The sequence below is a fragment of the Cydia strobilella genome, chromosome 8 (assembly GCF_947568885.1).
Source record: "Cydia strobilella chromosome 8, ilCydStro3.1, whole genome shotgun sequence".
Lineage (NCBI taxonomy): Eukaryota > Metazoa > Arthropoda > Insecta > Lepidoptera > Tortricidae > Cydia > Cydia strobilella.
This window is the reverse complement of record NC_086048.1, coordinates 8,181,663-8,205,915: the sequence shown is the minus strand read 5'-3', so window position 1 is coordinate 8,205,915 and position 24,253 is coordinate 8,181,663. Positions and strand designations below refer to the sequence as shown.

General features: G+C 39.2%; 1 protein-coding gene across 1 annotated transcript; it reads left to right on the top strand.

Moving 5' to 3' along the window:
- The first annotated feature begins 318 nt into the window (after positions 1-318).
- LOC134743555 (uncharacterized) lies at positions 319-23,634 on the top strand. Its single transcript, XM_063677057.1, has 5 exons — positions 319-1,017; positions 10,162-10,225; positions 14,349-14,557; positions 20,572-20,728; positions 23,113-23,634. The coding sequence occupies exons 1-5, from the start codon at positions 864-866 to the stop codon at positions 23,195-23,197; spliced, it is 669 nt and encodes a 222-aa protein (XP_063533127.1). The 5' UTR covers positions 319-863; the 3' UTR covers positions 23,198-23,634.
- The last annotated feature ends 619 nt before the right edge of the window (positions 23,635-24,253 follow it).

Here is a 24,253-nt window from a genome sequence, read left to right as displayed (position 1 = left end):
CCGAAAGCAGGAGTGTCCCCCCACTGGCTAAATGGATTAACTAGGTACTACCTGTTAGTTAGAAACTATTATTAAGTTTAACAATAATTTGCGTTTTAACAAAACTGATTTATAATATATGTATGTAGGTAGTGGTACATACATACCTATGTAGGTGTATCTAATACCTCTACTAGAGATTGGCGCGAAATTCTTGTCATCTTTGTGCATACATAAAGATCACGAAGCCGTATTGCTTCTCTGAAGTCTGAATTGAAATGTTTCTCCCATCTCTCATCTCACTCATCTCAGTAATCTCAGTATAGTCAGTAGTCTGCCAACCACTGCCGTGTACACGCGCGCGCCACAAAAATCCACCCGCGATAAAACGCGCCAAATAACTTACGGAGAAAATACTTGACGCGAAAAAAGTGCGGTTTAAAAAAATGTGTAGCGAATTTTAATGATAATTAAAACAATCGTTATAAAAATAAATTGACATTAACTTTAAGATTGATTTTAAGCTAAATAATTCAAGGCGGTGATATTTTGGTACCAGGGCAAACTGCCAGATTGTCTTAATACTATTCACAGCACGATGCATTTTACTAATATCACGTAAATAATACAAATTAGACACGTTTTGAATTTACTTTTAGTAACTTGTTAATTAAGGTGTGTTTAGCGGCGTGTGTAATAAAATAGCTCAATTTAAATTAATGTAGAGCTAGCACAAAATACATAAAAATTAATAAAAAGTGGATGCTCTGTGCCGGTTAAATATGATAATGTCAATATTATACAATTAATTGGTACGAAGCACGCCCGACGCTGGTTTCGGTCACGGACTTTGACGCTCAGTGAGACTATTATAGTGCGATAAGATGGAGATGTCCTCATCGGACCAGCTCCAGCCAGTTGGGGCTGACGCAGCCAGTCCTGGTAGGAGAGCGCCTGTTCCTAAAATCCCACTGGCTCTGAGGCTGTGGAGCCTGCTGCAGCCTCTGGCAAGGTTGTGGGGATTGATCACGGCTGTTGGTAAGAGACTGACATATTTCAGGTCCTTTTATGACAGTTTTTTGACTGGGATCAGTATTTGAAGTATAAAATACTGATAACACTTAAAAATAAACAACTACTTAACAAAAAAAATTAACCCAGTGTTTTGTAATGTAATACATTGCGTGCTTACATAATTCTTACCTACTTTGTATAATTAATTATGAATTAGGTGCCTATGATATAATACTCATATTAATCGTGTAATTTTCACCAAAATTTATCTTAAAATTAATTCTTATGACCATATGCTTTCGATTTAGATTAATTCGACCGCGCGATTCTGCGATTCTTAATTTTTTATGTAGGTAACTAAATTAAAAAAATAAAGTATATTAATATTCAAATTAATTTATTGTATGATATTAGTTCATGTCAGCGGTGTACAATAGTATTTTATACAATCGTGATATAATAGAGAGCTTTTCAGTCGAGTACCGTGTTTAAGCAACGAAGCTTGCTGAGTTGCTTAAGTTAAGGTACGAGATTGAAAAGCTTGATTATATCACTATTGTATACAATATTTTTTCTACGAGAAAAAATAATAATACTTTCAACTAGTAGAATCATATAGGTAAACAAACCAAAAGTATACAGCTAAGATACGTGAGCTGCCGCAGCCCGCGATACCTTCATACAGTTCATACCGATGCCCCGGCCGCCGGGCCCGGCGCCCCCGGCGGGTTGGTCAACGACACCTCCTCGTAACTCATGAGGCCCTGGTACCTGCTCCTTGCTAAATTCAATTTTAAGATAGTTTTTTTTCTCGATTTTGGCCACCGTAGCCTATGGAGACTAACAAGCAACGCTAAGTGGTTTTCGTAGGGTATGGATATTGCTATATGAAGGGTGTCACATGCGCGTTTCTGACTTATGAAGCAATTGTTTCTACTACAACATAAAATAAAATGTTTTTGTTGGCCAACCAATCACAAAGCAGATGCATTGAATCGTCTCCTCGAAATGTATGAAGTTCTATTTTCAAAATTTTTATAATTGACTAAACCGTATCGATAAAATTCTTATGCTTGAGTCGGAAGTGCCATAGACTATCCAACGTTGAAAAGAGTAAGGTTGTAGTGTTGCATGTGAAGTTGTAATACACAGATTATACTCGACGAGTAGAAAAAAATATATTGGATAATAATTAATTACCACTATGGCTACTATATTTACCTACCCACATTCATTATTTGACATTTGAATGGTTATTTGTTTGTTGTCAGTTTCCTATTCTGTACAATATAGTTTAGTTTTTGTCATGTTACTATTCCTTTTGTCTAGGTATTATTTTTTATTATGTAAGGATATAATTAGTATGGTATTGTGTTGTATTATATGCTATTAAGATGTTTATTTTTAAGATCTATTTTAAATTTTGTTCCAGAAAGTAGTAACTCGTTTATTTACCTATACAATTACTTTTCTGCTTAAGAGTTATTTTTGTATCTAAAGTACCTGTATGTATATGTAAAATAAATGACATATTATATAGCGAACATTTTCATTTTGTTTATTTAGTTTAACCCTCGACAAACGTTATTAATTATTAACAACAACCCATTTCCCAAAATCCCGGGAAATCCCGAGTCACATACATGTTCAGCATAACGTATTTGAGGTCGTTCACCACAAATTGCATCCTCAATCCGATCGCTGCTAATCAGGAGGAGGAGTTTTTCAAACCTATTAAATTTTATCCAAATCTGACGAAAAAAGATGCTAAAGAATAAAGGGATGGCCCATAAAATGAGTGCTCGAGAAGCCAACTTTTTAGTTTTCTTTTAAAACACGCTAAAGAAGGAGCCGAGGTGATAGATATTATACAACACGGAAGTTTGTCAGGCACTTTTAGAATATGTGGGAAGAGTATACCTAGATCATTCATCCGAACTTACTCTTTGGATAACTAAAATGTACCGTTCGAGCAATGTGGAATAAGTAATGTCTACTTGGCAAAGAGGCTTTTTAACTGAATTATCGCCGTAAACCCGCGCACCTTCGACAGACATGAACAGATTGCAGTGCGCCTTGCCAAACTGCATAAATGTTTAAAATTTTATCATAATTTACTGTTTTTCCTTTTCGTTTCAGCGTTTTCCCAGTTATAATTCTGAATTCTAAACGAGTTCGGTGTCCGCTGGTTTTTTATGAAAACGACTACTATGTATTTATTGATCTATACCTATATATATTTATCGTTCTCTGTTTCAAAGCGGGTAATTTATAAACAGCATTTTGTTATAATCATCAGCTGGCGAATGCGTGAATATTAATTAGCGTTTAAAGGCGTTTTTTCGTCATTATCTTCTACTGCAAATACAGGGCGATTTCGGGGTCAAGAGAACAAGACATCATACAGAATTCAAAGATGAGCCTGATGATGTTGTTAATTATTGTGTACCACTGTATGATGATGATTATTTTTCAATTGACAAGTAGAATAAAACATTTTTGCATACAATTTGGTCATCCTACTCAATGTGACGTCTTGTTGCTTTCCATACAGCGTATGTCAAAAGTCATAGGGTGACCATGATTACTTATTATAAGATTAATTCTACTTGAAAAATTATACTAATTATCTTTTATAATTAAATACTACCATATGATAATGTGGATCATTTACAGAGTCAGAAATCATCCTGTATTATCATAAGAGGTGACGAAAGATCGTAATAATCAACTTTGTTGCCCATTGTCCTTCTTTTTTGCAGAGATCGTGGTGTGAATAGCGACAAAAAATGTGTTTACGTAAATTTAAAACACAGCGGCTTCTGGTGCCCAACTCACTTAGTTTAGTGGAGTTGTAACTGACGAAAAAACCGGACAAGTGCGAGTCGGACTCGCCCACCGAGGGTTCCGTACTTTTTAGTATTTGTTGTTATAGCGGCAAATGAAATACATCACCTGCGAAAATTTCGACTGTCTAGCTATCACGGTTCATGAGATACAGCCTGATGACAGAGAGACGGACAGACAGACAGTGGAGTCTTAGATTTGCTTGACCAACTATAGCTTTAATCTTTATCCCTATTGTCCCTTAATTGTCCGCGTCATCGTCAAACATTATATCATCCTATTGTACCTAGTTATGTTCATACATTATGGAAATGTATAAAAGAAAACTGATAAGAAAAATGCATCGCGCCACTTCCGACATTATCGTAATTTTCGTTATCTTGAATGTGTGTGTCACTCACTATCGTCTATTCTCGGTGCGATAGTCGGGAACCCCTTTTATCTTTTGTAGGTACTTTCAATTACAATTTGCAAGAACGGTTGAGAGGGAGATGACGAAATTTCGATTTTAGATATTTGTGGTAGGCCCTCAGGGGCCAATTTCACAAACACTTTCAGGGGAACTTGTGAGTCCCTATTGAAGTCCTTTCATTAGAAAGAGGGTTAAGTGTATTTACAAGACAGCTTTCGTGACACGGGCACCTATATTTAAAATTTTAAATCCTTGATCACGGTTTTTTAAATTTTAACGTCTGTGTCGTTATTCGTTCGTGAAAGTTTTATTAACTTAAGTTAATAAAACTATCCCCCCCCCCCAACTAAACGTAACTAAAAACTATCCCCCATTTAGATGGATCAAGAACTTGCATGCAATATTCGATACATTGTCACAACAGAGTACTATGAGTTCAGTCGATCGATTGAATACTGCAATGTAACGAAAATCGCATACAAGTTTTTATCCGTCTAAATGCTAAAGTTATTGGAGTCTGATTTCTGGTTAATAACTTTTCGCCGTCGTCGCAAATAGGTTCTGTACGGATATGACGACGGCTCTTGACGTGACAGCCTGATTATTAATGACTGTCTGTCTGTCTCTTCTAATCGCGACACGTGGATAATGCCATCCATCATACCGTAGTTTCCGGGTGAATCAAAATTTTGGGCTCTCATATCACCATTTACCAACCTTCTTAACTTTCGGGAGCAGAAAAGACAAATGAGAGCAGTAAATCTGTGTGGCAGGTTATAAGGCAGCTTTTTACTCAAAACCATTTCGCTTGGTGTGGCATGAGTCATGAGTAACGTTTTTTGGGTTCCGTAGTTTTTATGAGCGTTATCATTTCTTTATTTTTAACCCCCGACGCAAAAATAAATATGCCATGTTCCTTTTATATTTGTACAATAAACAGGTTATTTTTTAAATTTCAACGTTTAACCATAATATTTTGCTACTACTAAGCTAGGTACCTAGTAGTAGTTGTTTAGTAAGTATAACTTAGGTAATTAAGAGATACGACACACACAGTACCCAAGTACGCAAGCATTGATTTGTAATTTGTACGTTGTATTTAGTACCTGTTGAAAGTTAGAGCATCACTTAACGGAAATATAGCGCTGTAATGCTAAATTAATTAGTTTACAGGCGCCACTGCGTTTTACACGAACATTCGACTTAAGGTTGATTCTAATTTAACATCATCATCATCATCATCGATTGATTTGTTTTTATCGCGTGTATATATATATATAGTCTTTACTTGAAAATAATTGTAGTGTATAACTAGCCTTATGAACCGATTTTGCATGTACAACCACCAGCCTTAAAGTTTATAGTCTATGATTGTTCATTATTTTAGTATGTGGGTATTTTTGCACTTTGTAATTTTTCCTCAGTCACCCTTTGACCACGAACGCTGTAAAGGGTTCGAAACGTCGGGATGTATTATAAATTCAATATACGCGATATAATCCGTTTTCATAGTTTTATTTCTAATTTAACAACTTATTACGGTTCTAAACTCGTTTTGATAAGACCTTGATGATCTAATCGTCTTGGTGATTGGTGCGCATCTTAAGCACAACTTTCACTTTATTCCAAGGGCCTGACACTCTTTGATAGAGAAAGATAGTCTTATTGCAATTCCTATAAGAGGAAAGAGAAAATAGTGCCATGCTTTGTCCTTATCACCGAGCGGGTTTTTTTTCATGGTCGGGTTATGGCAGCATAGGTAGGAGCATACCGAAATTTATAAGAGTGAAAGAGAAAAAGGATTATGCTGCCATACATTAACCTGTCAATACATGAATATGTCTTTCTCTTACCCCTGGTCGCTCGGTTTCATGTCTATAACTATTATACTATGTCTATGCTTCATTCGCATGCACCAATCAGCGAGAGCGATCTTGACGGTCGTATCAAAATAAGATCAAAAGCGTACGTAACAGATTGTTAAATCAGAATCGGGTCCCTGTTTTAGTAGGAATATCATAGCCGTTGGCGGATATACTGAATAATAGGGAATATTACGCGAAATTCTGCGTAGGATGCGCCACTACCACAATCTGAGGGTCTATCGCGAAACAAGAAAATCGAAATTTCGTTATCTAAGATCGGTCACTCTTGCATATTCGAGCGATAAAGAGGCAGATGCGATTTGATTTGCGTTTCCCGGTAGGTCCTCTGTAAACAAACCGCCTTGATCTTGATTGATGCGTCAATGTCATATTTTATTATCTCTAAAAACTTGTCAAAAACTTGTTAAAGGTACAGTATGCAGTGTGTATAGGTTATTATATAGTTTACTAAAGGGGTTAGTGCTGCACTCTGGTGGCAGAACGTTGCAGTAATACCCCTATTGCCGGCAACTATCCGGCAACTTTAGGATTGACAGCTGCTTGTCAATATGTCAATTTACAATTCAATTATAAAAATTGACATTTGAACGGCGGCCGTCCCGCAAAAGTAACCACGCCCTGAATTGTAATAGGATTTAGTTTAGGTGTACAGTCAAAGGCAAAAATATCGATCCAGACAAATGGCTCAAAAATATGTGAACACGTCTTTATTGTCTAAGGTGTAATAACGTACTCATATTTTTGAAACTTTGGGAATGTATATATATTTATGCCCTAAGTAATTTAACTGTAATAAGACTAATAAGTATACTATATTTTGTTTATAAGAATGTTTTATACCCACAAAGAATAGGTAAAAGTAGCTTGGTGTAGTATTTTTTAAGAGTTTTTGTTCCCTAATTTCGCTTTTTATCACTTTGTACTGTCAATATCGTGAGAGCGGCATTTTGCTTCATTTTCTTCGATTGAATTCTCGTCACGTCCCTGTCATTGTGTTTTTTTGGCCGCCTAATGAATGGCATGCTAAGTTTTCACAATGTGCAAAATGTTAAATAAAAATAAATAACTCTTGGAGCTTTTTCTACATGTTAGAAGTTTTTTTTAGTAGATGGTATATATCTATAATTTTAACCCTATGAAATGCTAATGACTGTATGCTTAAGATGCTATGATAAAAACCGGCCAAGTGCGAGTCGGACTCGCGTTCCAAAGGGTTCCGTACATTACACAATTTAAACAATGTATTTTTTATGTGAAACGTGAGTGAAATGTCTTTAAAAAACCCGTAGGGGTCGGATCAAAAACTAAGTATTTAAGCCCGACTCACGCTTGACTGCAATTTCTAATAGGGTTTCCTGTAATCAAAAGGTAAAGATCTATTTTGTGTATTTTTGTCAAAATTTTTGACCCAGTAGTTTCGGAGATAAAGGGGGAATGGTCATTTAATGCCTATTTTCTTGAATAACTTCTAAATTGTTTATCCTAAAATTATAAAAAAAAAAAATTCTCACAATGAGCTGTTTCATTTAATATATAACACAATATAGTTTGAGAAACTTTATTTTTGAATTTTCTCATTTACCCCCCAAAAGTGGCCCCCATGTTTAAAATTCATTTATTTACGTTACATGTCCGTCTTTGGGTTACAAACTTACATATGTATACCAAGTTTCAACTTAATTGGTCCAGTAGTTTCGGAGAAAATAGGCTGTGACCGACGGACAGACAGACAGACAGACGTACGAGTGACAACACACTAATAATATTAGACTAATATACTAATGATTTGACAGTTCGTGGACTAATAATATTAGTCTAATATCGTTCGAGAAATGAGCCCCAGGTGGGCACCAGGCAGTGAGTTAATATAAATCTTACCTGAAGGTTTTATCTGTTTACGATACCATTGTTTCTTGTCGTCCTAAGAATTTAAATGTTCCAGTAGACCTTAGCGACTAATTAAAAAAAAACCGCTTCTTTTGTGATTTCCTCTAACTGCCTGCTGTGTAATTTAATAATCAACTTCAAATTAATAATACGTACCTATGTATTGTTATTAACGCTAATTCAAGCCGCTAGTATAGTTGATCTTAGTTAATTATTAGATGATTTCGACACTTACCTAAGTACAGCTTACCTAACTATAAATATATCACTAACACTACAACGCTACATAGTATAAAACAAAGTTGCTTTCCGCTCGATCCTCCCGATCTTTAAAACTACGCAACTGATTTTGATGAGGTTTTTTTAAATAGATACAGTGGAAGGTTTATATGTATAATTTGTAAAGGTTTTGTGTAAATTAGTTGAACTACCCGTGCGAAGCCGGGGCGGGTCGCTAGTATAGTTATATGTATAGGATCACTGCTATAGTTATTGGCCACTACATAGTTAGAGTGGCCAATTACTATATGTATATGTAGTGGCGAATATTTAACTATAGCAGTCACCATATCAGTTTTTTGTTACCCTATTTATTCGTGACCAACTAGGTAATTATCACCTCAAGAGACTCGCACTTACAGATAAACTGAATACCGTTTTAAAGTTCACCTTGGTCATTAAAACTTTGGCGACAGCACTGTTTTGTTTACGGTCTTAATACTCGTAAACAATAAAAACCAATTCACGTCAGTGTTGACGTTGCCAGAGATTGAAACGATGTTCATTGCAATTAATGTGACCAATCAAGTTAATCAAGTCAATTGATGCGTTAACAGAAAAACAATGCTGCGACGTGGCTGCGACAAAGATGTAATGCAATCATATCAGATATCGCACTTGTACATTATACTTGCTAAAAAAAAGTAGCGGACGCCACCCTATGTCAAATACCACCATTGACATCGGTGTTTTTATATGTATGATTGAAGAGGTAAGGTTTGCCCGGAAATTAATAGATATTAACAGCTGAATCGCTATGTCTAATGAAAGCCCTGATTTCAAATTAAATTGTTATAATGAAACCGTCTCACGTTTACACAAACAACGATAAATATGGTTGTTAGAAGGAAGTACAAACAGCGAACTTGTTACTTTATAAAATGTGACTCTGGCCCCATGTTGGAAATTTAAGATGTTTCAAAAGTTTTCCTTCCAAACCAAAAACTGTTGATTTTACTGAAGCAACTTCGGTTCTTTCAAAGCGCTTCGCCTTAATTGTAGTTTGCAGTAGTTTTGTTTTAAGACTAAAGAGTTTAAGACTAACAGCTTGCACAGTTAGGTGCTAGTTTTCTGGCGCGGTCAGTTGGATCCCTATTTTCCACGCATCTGTCTGACAAACTTAGTCGGAGCTCGGTGCTAAAGAGCTTGAAGTTTTACTCAGCCACTTTGTAATATAACATTTTTGTCTTCGTTCCTCACTTGCTGATCTTTGATTGTGCTGAAACTTGGATTAGTTTCTTTTGTGAGGTGACCACGGATGTGGACCCCATAAGTACTTATTCATGAAAAAAACCTGAGACCTTTTCTGGACTATACTGACTAGGTATGTAAAAACAACAATGCTGCGAAAACTATTCTGTTTACTAAAACACAAATTTGTAAGACACTCTTTTTATCCAACATTTTAGGAATGAATCAGAGTGAATGAATACGTAAATAAAACATGCGCGGCAGCGTGGAAAATAAACCACACGTTGTTTTTGACAAATGTTTTGGCATCATCGTTAATATTCAAGCCGCATCTTTTAGGAAGGAGTGCACGGTAACGGGGCTGGACAGGTGTAGCAAAATTTTAATGGAAATGTTCCTTGATGGGTTTTAATATAAATAAAGTATATCGCGAAAATAATGAATACAATTTTTACTTACATATTTGTATAATCTCAGATTGAGCAAATGAGCGTAACGTAGGATGGCACTAAGTGCTATATTTAGTATATGCATAATATTCGCACTTAAAGCTTATGATTCTCATCGTTACAAACAGAAACAACTAATTAAAGTTGCAACATTGAGTGGAATATCGATAACTGAACATTGTGTCATAGTTACAGTAACGATTTTCTTCTTTTTCAGTGATGAGTGGCGCCGGTTCCGAACTCGTGGTATTAGGGCGAGGGGCATCAGGGCCGGGCTTGCTGTGAGTACGTCATTTTCATATTTAACTTCAATTTATGGTGTTAGTATAAACAGGGCAAAGTATGTTATCTTCATACAAACGCACCGCGCGCGACTTGTATGTGTGCGCCATATGCGTCGCCGAAGAATCTCTACTGGCGCACTGAGAAACGGGAAACGGGTCGAGATTTTGTTTGAGTGTGCGTGCGGCGACGTATAGATACTATGGCGCACATATAAAAGTCGAGCGCGGTGCGTTGTATGAAGAATGAAGATAACATACTTTGCCCTGTTTAGTAATCAGTAATTTATTGCTTTCATAGGTACAATAAGGTCTTACATTAAAATGGTGATCTAGCTATGAACCCTGTAAGGGCACTGCAAATTGAGCACGTAACTTAATACTATAATATTACATAATATATCCCATATATATAAATTTAACATCATGAGAGGGGGGAGGCCTTTGCCCAGCATTGGGACACAATAGGCTCACACATGAACACAACATACACGTAACATTCATAAGATCACAACATAACATTAATGAGATATTTAGATTTCTATTATATGTTATATCTTCTACCTAACATAATTTAACTTTCAAAAAACTCTTGCATATTATAAAAACTATTTTCTAATAAATATTTCGTAAGTTTTTTGTTAAATATGTTGTCAATTTTTTCGTTTTTTATATCTAATGGAAGTTTGTTATTATTATTATAGTTATTGGAAGTTGAATGGTTAGACGTTTTGAAAACACTGTCAGCGTGTTCTAGGCAATTCTGAATACCACTTCAAAAACGGGTCATTTGTACTTTACCTACCTGGTTTATCAGGTTTATGAAAACACATAAGCATAAGCATTAAATTTTTTACAGAAAATACTTTGTTTTTATTTTAAGTAGAGACACTACTATATTAAATATAAACTGAAATAAATGTCATATTCTAAGAAAAAGTGACCAAGACCTATAATAATATATATATTTACATGGGTTGGGTAATATCTTCCGTGATCGTCTGTTGTAAATTCCAATGACGCACTGTCGACGTATTATTTGTTTTTCTTAAAACAAAAATTTGTGGCGCGATACGAAAATCATCAACATAAATGCAGTTTGTATACATTCCACTCTGCATTTTGTCTGGTTACGTTCAGTTCAACTCAACAATACGAGATCTTGGCACCATTACAGGGATAGTTTGAGTGTAAAGAAACTAACACAGCCCAAATAAGTCGAGACTCGTGAAAATCAGAAGTGATATTTGAAATTAAACCATGAATTTCGCGATAGATATACTATCAATATAATTTGGCAAGCATATACCTACAAATTTAATAAGAAAGTGATAATGAATAACTATGCGCCATGCGGAGTAAAATCAGGACAAAGTTTTGAACATGTAAAAAGTAAACAAAAAATTAAAATGTAATCCGGGGGCACGGCCGTGCCCCCGCCAAGACGAGACAAAGGGCAAAAGGCAGTGCATATCTTTTCTCGGCACGTTTCGCCGTATTTTCGAACCCTCGTAGCTTCGTCTTGGACAATGCTAGAGGGCTGTAATTTTTTGTATATCATGTACTCAGTAGACTTATCAAAAGCACCAAGTTTTATTAAGCTACCTATTATACTTAAAATTTTATAGTACCTTAATTTTCAATGTCCGAAACACATGAAATTTGCGTCATAGAAAATACAGACTACTTCCTTCCTATTTGAATCCTTACAGTTTTGTTTAGTCATGACAGCCATTTTGGAACATATGTGTATTTTGTGAGCAGACTATGATCAGTTGTTTTATAAACTACATTACATACTCGATTGATGACGTTCATGTGACTCGTATTCTCACGTAACAAAATATTGTTAATAATATTAAATTTGCCGTATCGTGCTGCACAATTTGTTTGTGCAGTATTCATATGTAGTCATATCATAATGGGAAGTTTGCAGGCACATACGACTTTTTGTTTTCAGATGTCACAGTAACATCAAACAGTTCCCAACGATTTAGAAACTCGCATGCGTGTAGAGATCTCTAAACACCAGAGTAACGCGACCGTAAGATCCGTAACAATGTATGCATATTCGGAGAGCTCATTTATATACCGGTTTCTTTACCTCTTGACTCGCGTGTGAAAGTGAGTTATTTTAATATTTTTTAAATAAATTCTGCTCACAAAATTTCCCGAAAATATGTTGAGTAATACGTACGACTTATACAGAAGAACAGCCGGAGACTAGAAAATATTTTTGCCCAACTGTAACGAATACCTACGCTTAGCTCGCACTTCGCACTCGCTAAATTCAAATTTTAATTTAAAAATACATGTCTGGGGATCAAACTCGAAACGTCGCACTACAAAGCCGCGGTTTTCCAACAGCACTGCGATAGCACGTAGGTATGTACCGACACCAAGGTCTCTAGGTGAAATTTGGCCACTTATTCTCTATTAAAAATTAAATATCTAAATAGATGAAATTTCTGCATTAAGTACGTCTCAAAAAAAATGCCTAATGATATCGAAACCGCTATACTTTTTTAGGCGCTGATCTACAATGACTCCGTGATGTTGTATATTCTCCAAATATATGTACTTAAGTCGAAAAACATGAGAACACAAAATTCACAAAAATCGGTTGAGTGAGCTGAATCGGAGACCTTAACTAACGCTTAGGTCATTAAAAACAATTCCGATTATAATAATAATGCTTTAAAATTTCTAAAAACTTACAATTTAAAATACATAAAATTCCTGACATAATTTATATAGGCTCTACATAGATGGCGCTAGCAATACGTAACTTTTATAACATCTAATGTAAAAATATTTTAGAATTATGCCTGCTTATATATGATCCCGTATCATCGTAGATTCTATAAACGAATGTCATTTCTACAACTCTTATCAACTCATTTATCAACTCAACAGCAACGAAACGGCCAAGCCGTACTGTACGTTTGACCAAGATGTTGGCTTTATACAGGTAGAGCGAATAAAGTTAGGGCTTACAGAGTAAAAGTCTTGGTACCTACTACGGGATCTGATAGCTTTTGAGTGTAAAAGCTTTATGCGCCTAGTCTTGGCAACACTTTACATGAAATGTTTTTGGTGGGATTATATCTAACTGCCAATTTAAAGTCTATATATTATATCTGTCAATTAATCCGGTAAGTTTCATGGACATTGGATTCTTTCTCTTGAAATTGTGGTCAATCTAGAAGAACATCATCGCGAAACTGTATGTAATTTCTCCAGTATTAATATTTCCCTGTGGTCGAAAGCGAAGATAGTGGATCATTTTGTGGAAGAGAGTTAGAGCTGTTTAATATGTTTATAATATTTTCACATCCTTTTTCTTTAAAAAAACTACCACTAGAAAGCCTGGAGATCAATTGAAGTCACAAAATCTTACAGAGGCCATGAGATTATTCAAATGTGGCAGTAAAACTGGTTAAAAATATCTTGAAGATATGAGTATCGGCAAACATTCAAGAAAAGTTAAGGTCACCGTCTCCGAAGTTAAAAAAAAAAAACTGGCCAAGTGCGAGTCGGACTCGCCCACCAAGGGTTCCGTACTTTTTAGTATTTGTTGTTATAGCGGCAACAGAAATACATCATCTGTGAAAATTTCAACTGTCTAGCTATCACGGTTCATGGGATACACAGCCTGGTGACAGACAGACAGACGGACAGCGGAGTCTTAGTAATAGGGTCCCGTTTTTACCCTTTGGGTACGGAACCCTAAAAATATCGTTGAAAATGTGGGTACGTCACACCGACACAAATGTAGGTAATAATCATATAACACTTAAAATGGAAATTATGGCAAGGTAACTATTATTTTGAGAACACCAATGGTCCAACGGACGAGATTGTAAAATATATCGAGCATACGAAGTTTCCTAAAAAAGTTTTTAATTTTTTTTACCTTGCATTTAACGTTGTTAAATTAAAATACATGAACATTTATGAAAAATAACTTAAATAACCATGTTGCTTTTATTTATACGACATTGAATTTGGTCCAGATTTCACTCCGCATACGTTATACTTACGTACGTTAGGTAGCTCATGTATCTATACGTTTCGCGTTAATTGTTAGCTATGGGCTAATAACTTAATTTTTTTCTGGCAGCGTCGGATCAGCATGCGTGCTCATATTGGAGACGATGTGGGTCGCGGCGCTGTTCGTGGACGTGCTATGCCGCCGCGGGGAATACACGCTGCCGCTGCGGTGCTGGGACTTCACGCGCTGGTCGTGCGGCCGCGCTCGCGCTCCCGCGTACGCGTGCGCCGCCACCGCGCTGCTGTTTGCTGACCTCACGCTGCTGGCCACTATATCAGGTATATACTGGAGACGCTGTAGGTAGCGGTATTAGTGGACGTGATGTGTCGCCGCGGCGCGGGGAGTACAAGCTGCCGCTGCGGTGCTGGGACTTCGCGCGCTGGTCGTGCGGCCTCGCGCGCGCGTTCACGTACGCGTGCGCCGCCACCGCGCTGCTGTTCGCTGACCTCACGCTGCTGGCTACTATCAGGTATATAAAAGATACGATGCGGGTATAGCGACGCTGTTTCCATCGATGTGCTGTGCCTCACTTTTTGGCGCAGGGATGAAAGAGATGAACCTATAATCCGTTAGCTGAGAACAAGAGCGGGAGTTGTAGGCCGACATTAGGTGCGCGTGCACATAGCGTGAAAAGCTAAGCACGATATGAGAACGTCCGCAGGCAGTTCGATCTTGACACTTGACACTGATTAGGAAATTTGATAAAATGTTATCTTTGTCTTCTAAAATCTAAAAACTCGAACTTCATCCCTTTTCTTTTAAACATGTTGGGTTTAGCAGATTGGGATCAAAAGAACGCATTGTTATTTCGTACGTGGCGTGCTCGCGCAGTTCTGTAGATTCCAGCGCTATAACCAACTAATTGCAGCAGAATTGTATTTTGTAATAACATTTGTATTTTTACAGCTGACTGTAACTTCCAATCCAAGTTCCTAAAAATACGTCTTTTCTACCCTATATTCGCATCGGTAACTTTTTTCCAAGAAACGTTAAGAAAAAACTAAAATACCTATTACACACATAAAAGCGAAAGATTTCGTAAATACGGTAAAGTTTGAGGGCTTTTCATAACTACAGACCGACTAAACTCAGAGACTGCTTGTCCAAAATTTCAGTGAAGTTAACACACTGGGGATTTCGAAACATAAAAGAAATACACATCCCAATATTCCCGGATTTCCCCGCGATATATTTTTTTTTTTCAAACTGTAAGCCGGCGCTTAGTCTGTTATTCTGATTGTTTTGGTGCCAACTGAGCGCAGACGAGAGTTTGTTTTCTTCCGAACCAATCTACGTGGACACTTCGATTTCCCATAATTTTTACGGATCTCGAGGTCAGAGCATGGTCGTTCACTTGCGCTTGGTAAGCAGGAAATAACCAAATCTAATCAGAATTGGAAATTGAAAAATTAGTTACTGAGCTATGGAAATTTTTCAGGAAATATTATTTAAATCTGCATAACTCGTACAAAACTAATTTATCTTCAATGAATATATTTAGGTACGTATACTTACTCCAAAGGCGAAATCGACCAGAGCTCGAGTTTTTAATGTTTTTAAAGATTCTAGAAATGATGCCACTTCACAAAAATCTTTTAATCTCGTAATTTCTAGTTAGAATTGAACGGGTTAGACACATATTTTTGCTTTTGGTGTAATTATAAGTTATCCAAGGAAAGCACATTTATACAGGTTGTAACAAAAATAGTGGGGATCCGTTTAAGGGCGTATTTTTTTTTATTTTTTTTTTATACCACGTCGGTGGCAATCAAGCATACGGCCCGCCTGATGGTAAGCAGTTACCGTAGCCTATGAACGCCTGCAACACCAGAGATATTACACGCGCGTTGCCGACCCTTTAAAAACCTGTACACTCCTTTTTTGAAGAACCCCATACTGTAGCCCCTCGGGAAAACCTCGGCAGGGAGCTCATTCCACAGCCGAAGCGTACGCGGGAGGAAATTCCTCTTAAACCGCACAGTACGCGACCATTTAGGTGCTAGGGTGTGAGGATGAACACCCTGCCGATGGCGAGCGGTGCGGTGATAGAAAGCGGCCGTTGGCATCATGTCAAACAATTCTTCAGAGCACAGCCCATTGTACAAGCGGTACAACACACACAAGGAGGCGAAGTCTCTCCTTAGACTTAAAGGTTCGATACCGCTTGTGAGTTTGGGATCGTCGACGATTCGTACAGCGCGCCTTTGGACTGAGTCGAAGGGTCCAAGCTGGCATCCAGGTGCTCCTGCCCAAAGGTGACAGCAGTACTCCATATGGGGTCTGACTTGCGATTTATATAGCAGCAGTCTTTGCCCCGGAGTAAAGTATCGCCGTGCTTTATTGAGCACACCGAGTTTTTTGGATGCCAGATCAGCCTTCCCTTCCAGGTGGCTACGGAATTGGACGTCACTGGAGATGTCGACACCGAGGATCCCAATACTCCCTGACATGGTAAGGGCTGTGCCTTCGAACTGTGGGACCACAGTAAATGGGGTTTTCTTAGCGGTAAACGCGCAAACTTGTGTCTTGGTGGGGTTGAATCGCACTAAATTGTCCCGGCCCCACACCGAAACTCTGGATAGAGTGCCCTCAATATCCGACACAAGCTTTTCACGACTCTCTAGCACCACGGAACGAGGGATGTTGGCACGGCCTGCGTAATAGGCATCCCCAGTACTGTCGTCTGCATAGCAATGAATGTCGTCGATAGACAACATGTCATTGATGTGCAGCAAAAACAGCGTTGGGGATAGCACAGAGCCTTGCGGAACGCCAGCGTTAATGTCCATGCTATTGGAGCAGCTTCCGTCTACTACGGCTCGTATGCGTCTGCCAGACAAAAAGCTAGCGATCCATTTGCATAGTCCCTCCGGCAATCCATAAGATGGTAACTTCGACAGGAGACCCCGATGCCAGACCCGATCGAACGCCTTCGCTATATCTAGGCTAACTGCCAATGCCTCACCTTGACTCTCAATGGCCGAAGCCCAGCGGTGAGTGAGATACACTAGAAGATCACCAGTCGAGCTACCGTGGCGAAAACCATACTGACGGTCGCTGATCAGGTCGTGTTCTTCTAGGTATCTCAGGAGCTTTGCGTTGATTATACGCTCCATGACCTTAGAGAGAAGGGAGGTAATAGCGATAGGCCTGTAATTCGATGGGTCCGATCTGTCGCCCTTTTTAGGCACAGGGTGCACAAGGGCCGTCTTCCACGAAGATGGAACATGCCGTTTGTTGCTAGAGAGTGTGAAGAGACGCGCCAACACGGAACATAACTCAGGAGCACACTGCTTAAGCACAAGTGCTGGAATGCCGTCTGGCCCGCTCGACTTATGAACGTTTAGGGATAGCAACTCCCGCCGAATATCCCTCTGCGTGAATGAGATTTCGGGCATGGAGTATGCACACCGCGGGATGGTGGGCGGCACGGCGCTACCGTCGTCGTTCAAGGTCGAGTTCGAGGCAAAAAGAGTACCAAGAAGATCGGCTTTCTCTTTTGCACTGTGGGCCAGATCACCATCAGCTTTTCGCAGAGGTGGTAAAGACGACTGACAAAAATTTCCCTCGGCAGCTTTGGCGAGCGACCAGAACGCGCGACTCCCAGAGGGATAGCCCGCTAGCTTGTCGCCAATTCTGCCGACGAAATCGTATTTAGCCCTGGCAATGGCTTTTTTACTGGACCTCGAGGCAGCGTTTAAGTCGCGTTTCACATCAGAAACGTTCGGATCCTTATTAGCTACGGCCTTGGTCCAAGCCCTGTAAGCGGCTTGCTTGCGAACTGTAGCCTCTTTACAAGGCCGATTAAACCAAGGTCGTCGCTTTGCTCCCGCTGCTATTACCGTGTTGGGAATGAAACAATCCATTCCCAGCAGTATGGTCTCGGCAACATTGGCTGCGCAGGAGTCAGGATCTTCTGATGTGAAGCAGAGCTGCCTCCATGGGTACGAAGCGTAGAATTCACGCAGTCCGTCCCAATCTGCTGATTTATATTGCCACACGCGTCGCGAGCTAGTTGGCCGTGGTGGATCGGGCCGCGCGCAAGGCGCCTGTGTCCGGACGAGGCAGTGATCGGACGAACCGAGAGGTGCATTCACTGAGATGGAATATCCGTCCGGACGTGTAGTCAGCAGGAGGTCCAGTAAAGAGCTAGTATGATCCTCGATGTCTGGTATTCTCGTGGGAGAATGTACCAGTTGCGAGAATCCATAGGCCAGAGAAAATTCGTGAGCAGACCTCCCCGCGTGGTCGGTGGACCGGGAACCAAGCCACTCAACGTGGTGGGCATTAAAGTCCCCTAAAATCACCAGCTCTGCGGAAGGGTACTGCTCTAGAAGTTTGTCAGTCGTCGATTGCAGGTGCTCGAAGAGCCGGGTTGTCTCCGTGTTTCCGCTATGAGACCTGTACAGGCACGCGTAGACACGAGTGTGGCCGCTGTAGTCCACACGCACCCACAGAACTGACAGGTCCCTGTCTTCAAAGGCATGGAGGCGGCGACAGCAGACCTCCTGCCGGGCATACATGCATACACCAGCGCGTCTCATGAACTTGTGTTCAAGTGTATAGCCGGGATATAGTAGGTATGCAGTGTCCGCCGGGCAGGATATCTGCGTCTCCGTTAGAAATAGGATGGTCGGCTGCGCAGATTCCAGGTGGTAATGGACTGCGCTCAAATTTGAGTGTAATCCCCTGATATTGCAGAAGTCCACTTGTGTGGAAGGGGATGCCGCTGAGAAACCATTTCTTTTTTTACCCTTATTTGCCATGTGTTGTTGTTGTTGAGTGTACAAAGAGGGTTCGGGGCGTTGACGGCTTAAGGGACAAGAGAACAGAACAGATCTGCCAAAGGAATATGTAGGGTAGTGCGGTTCACAGGCACGGCGTACGGAAGGGCCCCCGGTCCCCCCCTGGTGCAGCAGCCGGGTCCACTCCGGTCTCCTTCTCCGGCACGACTACTACATCAAGGATTTTACGCGAGGTTGGTGGTTCAGCCTCCCAGGGCGGAGATTAAGTAATCCCTGGGTTCGGGAACCCTACTGACCTGCGGGCGGCCAGCGGACAGCCGTTTCACCGGGTCTCCCTGATCGCCGCACCTGTACGCCGCGTCCATACAGACCAAATGCAGTACCGTGAGTTCCGTAGGTCCCCCGTCGTCAACACACCGCACCCTCGTTGAGCTCTGGCAACCTTACTCACCGGCAGGAACACAACACTATGATTAGGGTCTAGTGTTATTTGGCTGCGGTTTTCTGTAAGGTGGAGGTACTTCCCCAGTTGGGCTCTGCTCTAGATCTGGAATGACATTCGCTGTGTTGTGCCCTACCACACAAAGCGAGATGACATTCACAGTGCCCATACCTCTCTTTTGGACGTAGTTTAAGGACATACCCGGGTCCGGACGTAGTTTAAGGACATACCCCGGGTCCGACGTACTTTAAGGACATACCCGGCACGTTTGGGCACGTCCATTTTATTAATAGTCAAATAGTTACCCGCAGACACTACGTAATTCTACTCGTAAACTCGTTTTACCTAGGTATCTGGTTCAGTGTCAGCCTAGGATTATTTATTTTGTTTGTCTTAAAATAATCTGTGGTAGCATGTATTCGGGGTGGATTTACTAAATGCCGTGCTGGTACGAAATGGTCTTAGGACGAAACATGAAGAATTTTCTTGCCCAATAAAATACCTAATCGTGGTTTGTTTATATTCTTTTAAATACCTAAAGATACAGACTATAGGTCAGGGCACTAGAAAAGCCATAAATGACAGAAAATGTTCTTTTCTCAGAGCAATATTAGTGGAATGAATGAATAATTCGTTCTCATTTCATTTTTTTAGGCGAACATATTGGCAGTAACATTACTATTCGTGACGTATTTATTTATTTATTTACTTACGTAACTATTCCAATACGTGTCAGCTTTATTAGTGTGCTGTTAAAAGATTACGATGTCGGTAATAAAAACACCGTGATCGTAAAAATTGCGGTATGAACTATTTAATGGCTCCAGTTTTTATTCTGTAGGTATGTAATAATAAATGAGTATAATGGACTTGCGAGTAAAACGGTGGCATGTAGTGCGATCAAGCCAGACCGAATTAAACTTGTAATTTAAAGTGAACCAGTTATTCAGGTTTTTGGAGGAAAACTAAATCACGACACAAACAAATCTACACTAAAAACGGCGATCGTCTACCACCAAAGACCCCGATTAGCTAAGGGCCGTAGATTCTGCTCCATGGCTACTTACGTGGATTAAAAAATCGTACTTTGTTTTATCTTTCCCAGGTGGTATGCTGCTGGTATTAGCGGCGCTCCGAGCCGCAATACCCTTCTCGCCTAACGCGACGCACGGGCCGCACTCGCCCCGCGCCGGTAGCTCGCTGCTCAGTCAGCTGGACTCGCCGTTGCCTGATGTATTCTACTCACAGGCTGTTAAGGAGAGGTGATAATATTTTTCTTATTTCTCACCTCACGCAGCTCAGATCAGTTGTACAGTAAACCGTTGCCTAAAGTGTTTTATACACAGGTATCGCTTTCTGCTCTGTCACCTGGACTCGTCATTGCCTGATGTGTATTTATATTTTGTAAAGGAGAAGTGATGTTTTCGTACCTTATTTACCTACTTACGTTATATTTAGTAGTTGTACTATCGCACTAATCAGTCCATACAAATATGCATTTATTCACTGTGCAGAAACCGGACCTAAATATCTTTATTAAAAATTCTTTCACTACTGGAATGGAAAATCTCTCATTTCAAAATATGCGAATGAGATCCAACATTAATTCAAAATAGTTTAAGCAACAGTTTGATCTGAACAATAAAAAATCTAAATGAACAGCAACAACTTTATTAAAATTTCTACTCCCAGCCTATCCCGCCTTCCGGCTAGACTCGCCGGTGTTTCCGCAGCTGCTAAAGACAGGTTAATTGAATGCCTGGCCTCTGAACGTTTGTTCCAGTTAAACAAAGCGCGGAAATGCTGTTTTATTTGTTTCGTGAACGAGTCTCACTTAGTGCTGTTACTGCCGGGAACATTGGATAATTGCCACCTGCAATATTGTCTTTTCTTGTCATGTGAACGTCACCAGCTCGTTGGTACAGTCGGCATCAGATATATCGAAGCGGCCAAGGCATTCAAAAATATCTGAACATGCACTGTAACATACAACATAATAGAGGCGTTGTGATCCCAGAATCAAAAATCACGGATGTGAGAGCAAATCAAAACACTGGCTCAGGAAAGAAAGGATTGGCAATTATTTACTCCACCGACAAGAGCAAAGCTACACGCTACACAAAGCTTTCGGGACACCTGGCCGTTCTGATATATCTGACAGCTACTGTACCTACGCCTTTGTCTTCCTATAAGTATTACTTACTTATAAATTAAAAGACCGCAATATTTTCTGGTGAATATATTTCGATTTTTATTTTTATTACTTTCTATGTTGAAAAAATTGGGATGCGATTTTTGTGTTTGTTGCTTTCTACATTAGATTTTTTTCGACATTGCACTTGAGAAAATACCTTGAACAGACATCTAGGCAACTAGTGTCACTATTTTCATTATATAAACCCTACAGAGGATTGGAATGGCAAGAATGGCGATGGCACTTAGATTAAAATTCTTATTTCGTAATTATAACACCCCCTGTTACCCTTCAAGTGACTCGCAAATGTATATTTTATGAATAATTCGCAGGATAACATCATGCATAATATAGAAATGAGTCCCTACAAGTACCTGGCTTCCATTGAAATAACCGGAACGCCAAGTTTTACCTCCTCTGGGAACTATTCAATCGGTATCCTATCCTCCGTTGTAATGTTTTAGAAGTAGGTATTATGGAGGTAGTTATTGTGATTAAAAATGTTTGAACATTTGAAAGACTGTTTACGGTAACCTTTTTTAAGGAAAAAATCATATCTTTTATAAATGTAAGTTAAAATCTTTGTAAGGGTATTTCTTATGTTAGCATTAAAAAAAGAAAAGAAACTTATAAAACCTTTGGCGCATATTGTACCCATTCTAATAATGTATATATTGGAAACAAACTGTGTTAAGTATAATATATCCTTTTGTAGACACAGTAATTTTGTAATTTATAGGACGTAACATAACATACTTGATCTATTCTAGTACAAAACCAACTGACCGACTAAACTGAACTAAAATTACATTAATTTCACGCAAAATAGGCGCCAGTCGTCGAGTTGCGGAAAATCGCCCGAACTACAATACAATACAAAATTACATTAAACGGGTTACTCACGTATTATTAAAGTCGAATAAACGCTCGACATGTTTCGATCAGTTTTTGAGGATCTTCGACTATTAATAGGAGCGATCTTGAATAATCTTGATTATCAAGGATGAGCGAGCTTCTATTATATGGATTTACATGTCGTGCGTTTATTCGGCTCAATAATACGTGATTAACCCGTTTAAAATTGTTTTAATAAGTAGAGATTGTATTTCGGTAATTCTTTCTGTAGAATAACTGGGATCCTTTGACCTATTTACATCAAAGGAAAAGTGGAAAACTGACTGTCTCGGGCGAGACTCGAACTCGCCCACATAGCCACATACCAAGGTAGAAGAGGTAGATGTCGCTAGGCTCCTCCCTAAGGCGCATATGAAGAATATGGTGGAAATATTTGCTGTCTTCGGGTAAGTCTCGGTAGCTCAGTTGGCAGTGTGATGGGCTGGCATCCCAAAGTCGGGAGTTCGAGTCTCACCCGAGACGGTGTGAGCTTTTCCACTTTATTTCTAAGCATTATGCTGTCGTTTGTTTCAACTCATCTGATTTTCTTGATTACAGATGTGAAGAGATGACCGTGTTGGATCTAAAGGTGCCCGACAAGCCCCGCTCGCCTTCGCCCAAGCCCCCCCTTCTAGAACTATGACTCAATTCTGCTCAATCGTTACTATGAATGTATGGCTTTTCTCATTGCCAACTCTCCACGCAATTATTTGTCTTCTTAAAGAGTATACGAGTCACAAATGGTCTACATACACAAAATTGTCAATATTTACTGCTGATGCACGTTATTGACATTGAAAACAGAAAAGAAAGATTTGTAGCAATAGACGGTTATGATTCAGATGTAGGATTTTGGCATAAAATTTAATTTGTCTAAATGTATAAGTTTAGATGGAAAGGTAGGTAGTAAAGCTATGGTAAATATAATATAGAAATACTTAATTAGGTATTTATTACTTTACAACCTACCGAGCAACTGTGATAGCCTAGAATAATGTTAACTTATTATCACTTAAAATGTTACAACGGCGTAAGGTTACAATGGACTTTTGTACTAAGTTTATAAAATTTTGAAACACAGGTTGTTTGTATTATTTCTGTAACGTATAATCCTTGGGCTTTGATCTTAACTAAGTATGTAGAGGTTCCACGTACACAGATTATATTATTATTAGCAGATTCGCCACTAAGTATGAAATAGATATGAGAGAGAAAGAGCATTGACGCGTCCCTAAGTTCTCTAAATAATCCACCTTCTTTATAATATAATCAGGGGTGCGAAACTCCTCGCTTCGGGCAAACTCGGCTCCGTTCGGCTCAGCATTGCTCCGAGCATTTAAGGGTTGGCACAACTTTGCGTTCACGACCACAGACAAGATATAATGACTTGAATTTTGACAACCTTAAATAGCCGAAAGGGATACTGCCATATATTAGAAAGGGATAGCATGATTCGACCCTGAACCGCTATCAAACTTCAGTTTTGTAGGGAGTTTCCTTTCTGTACGGTAGTAGGTACTATTATTTATTCTGTGATATAATTATGAGTTTTGCTTATTAAACTCGTTGAAAGCGTAACAATAACGTTGACCTCGTTTTATTCTGAATTTTGTATTTTTTTTTAAATTCACGGTCACTGTAAAATTAAAGCATATATCGAAATTTATTATCCGCTGAATAAAATACAAACTTGCCAAAC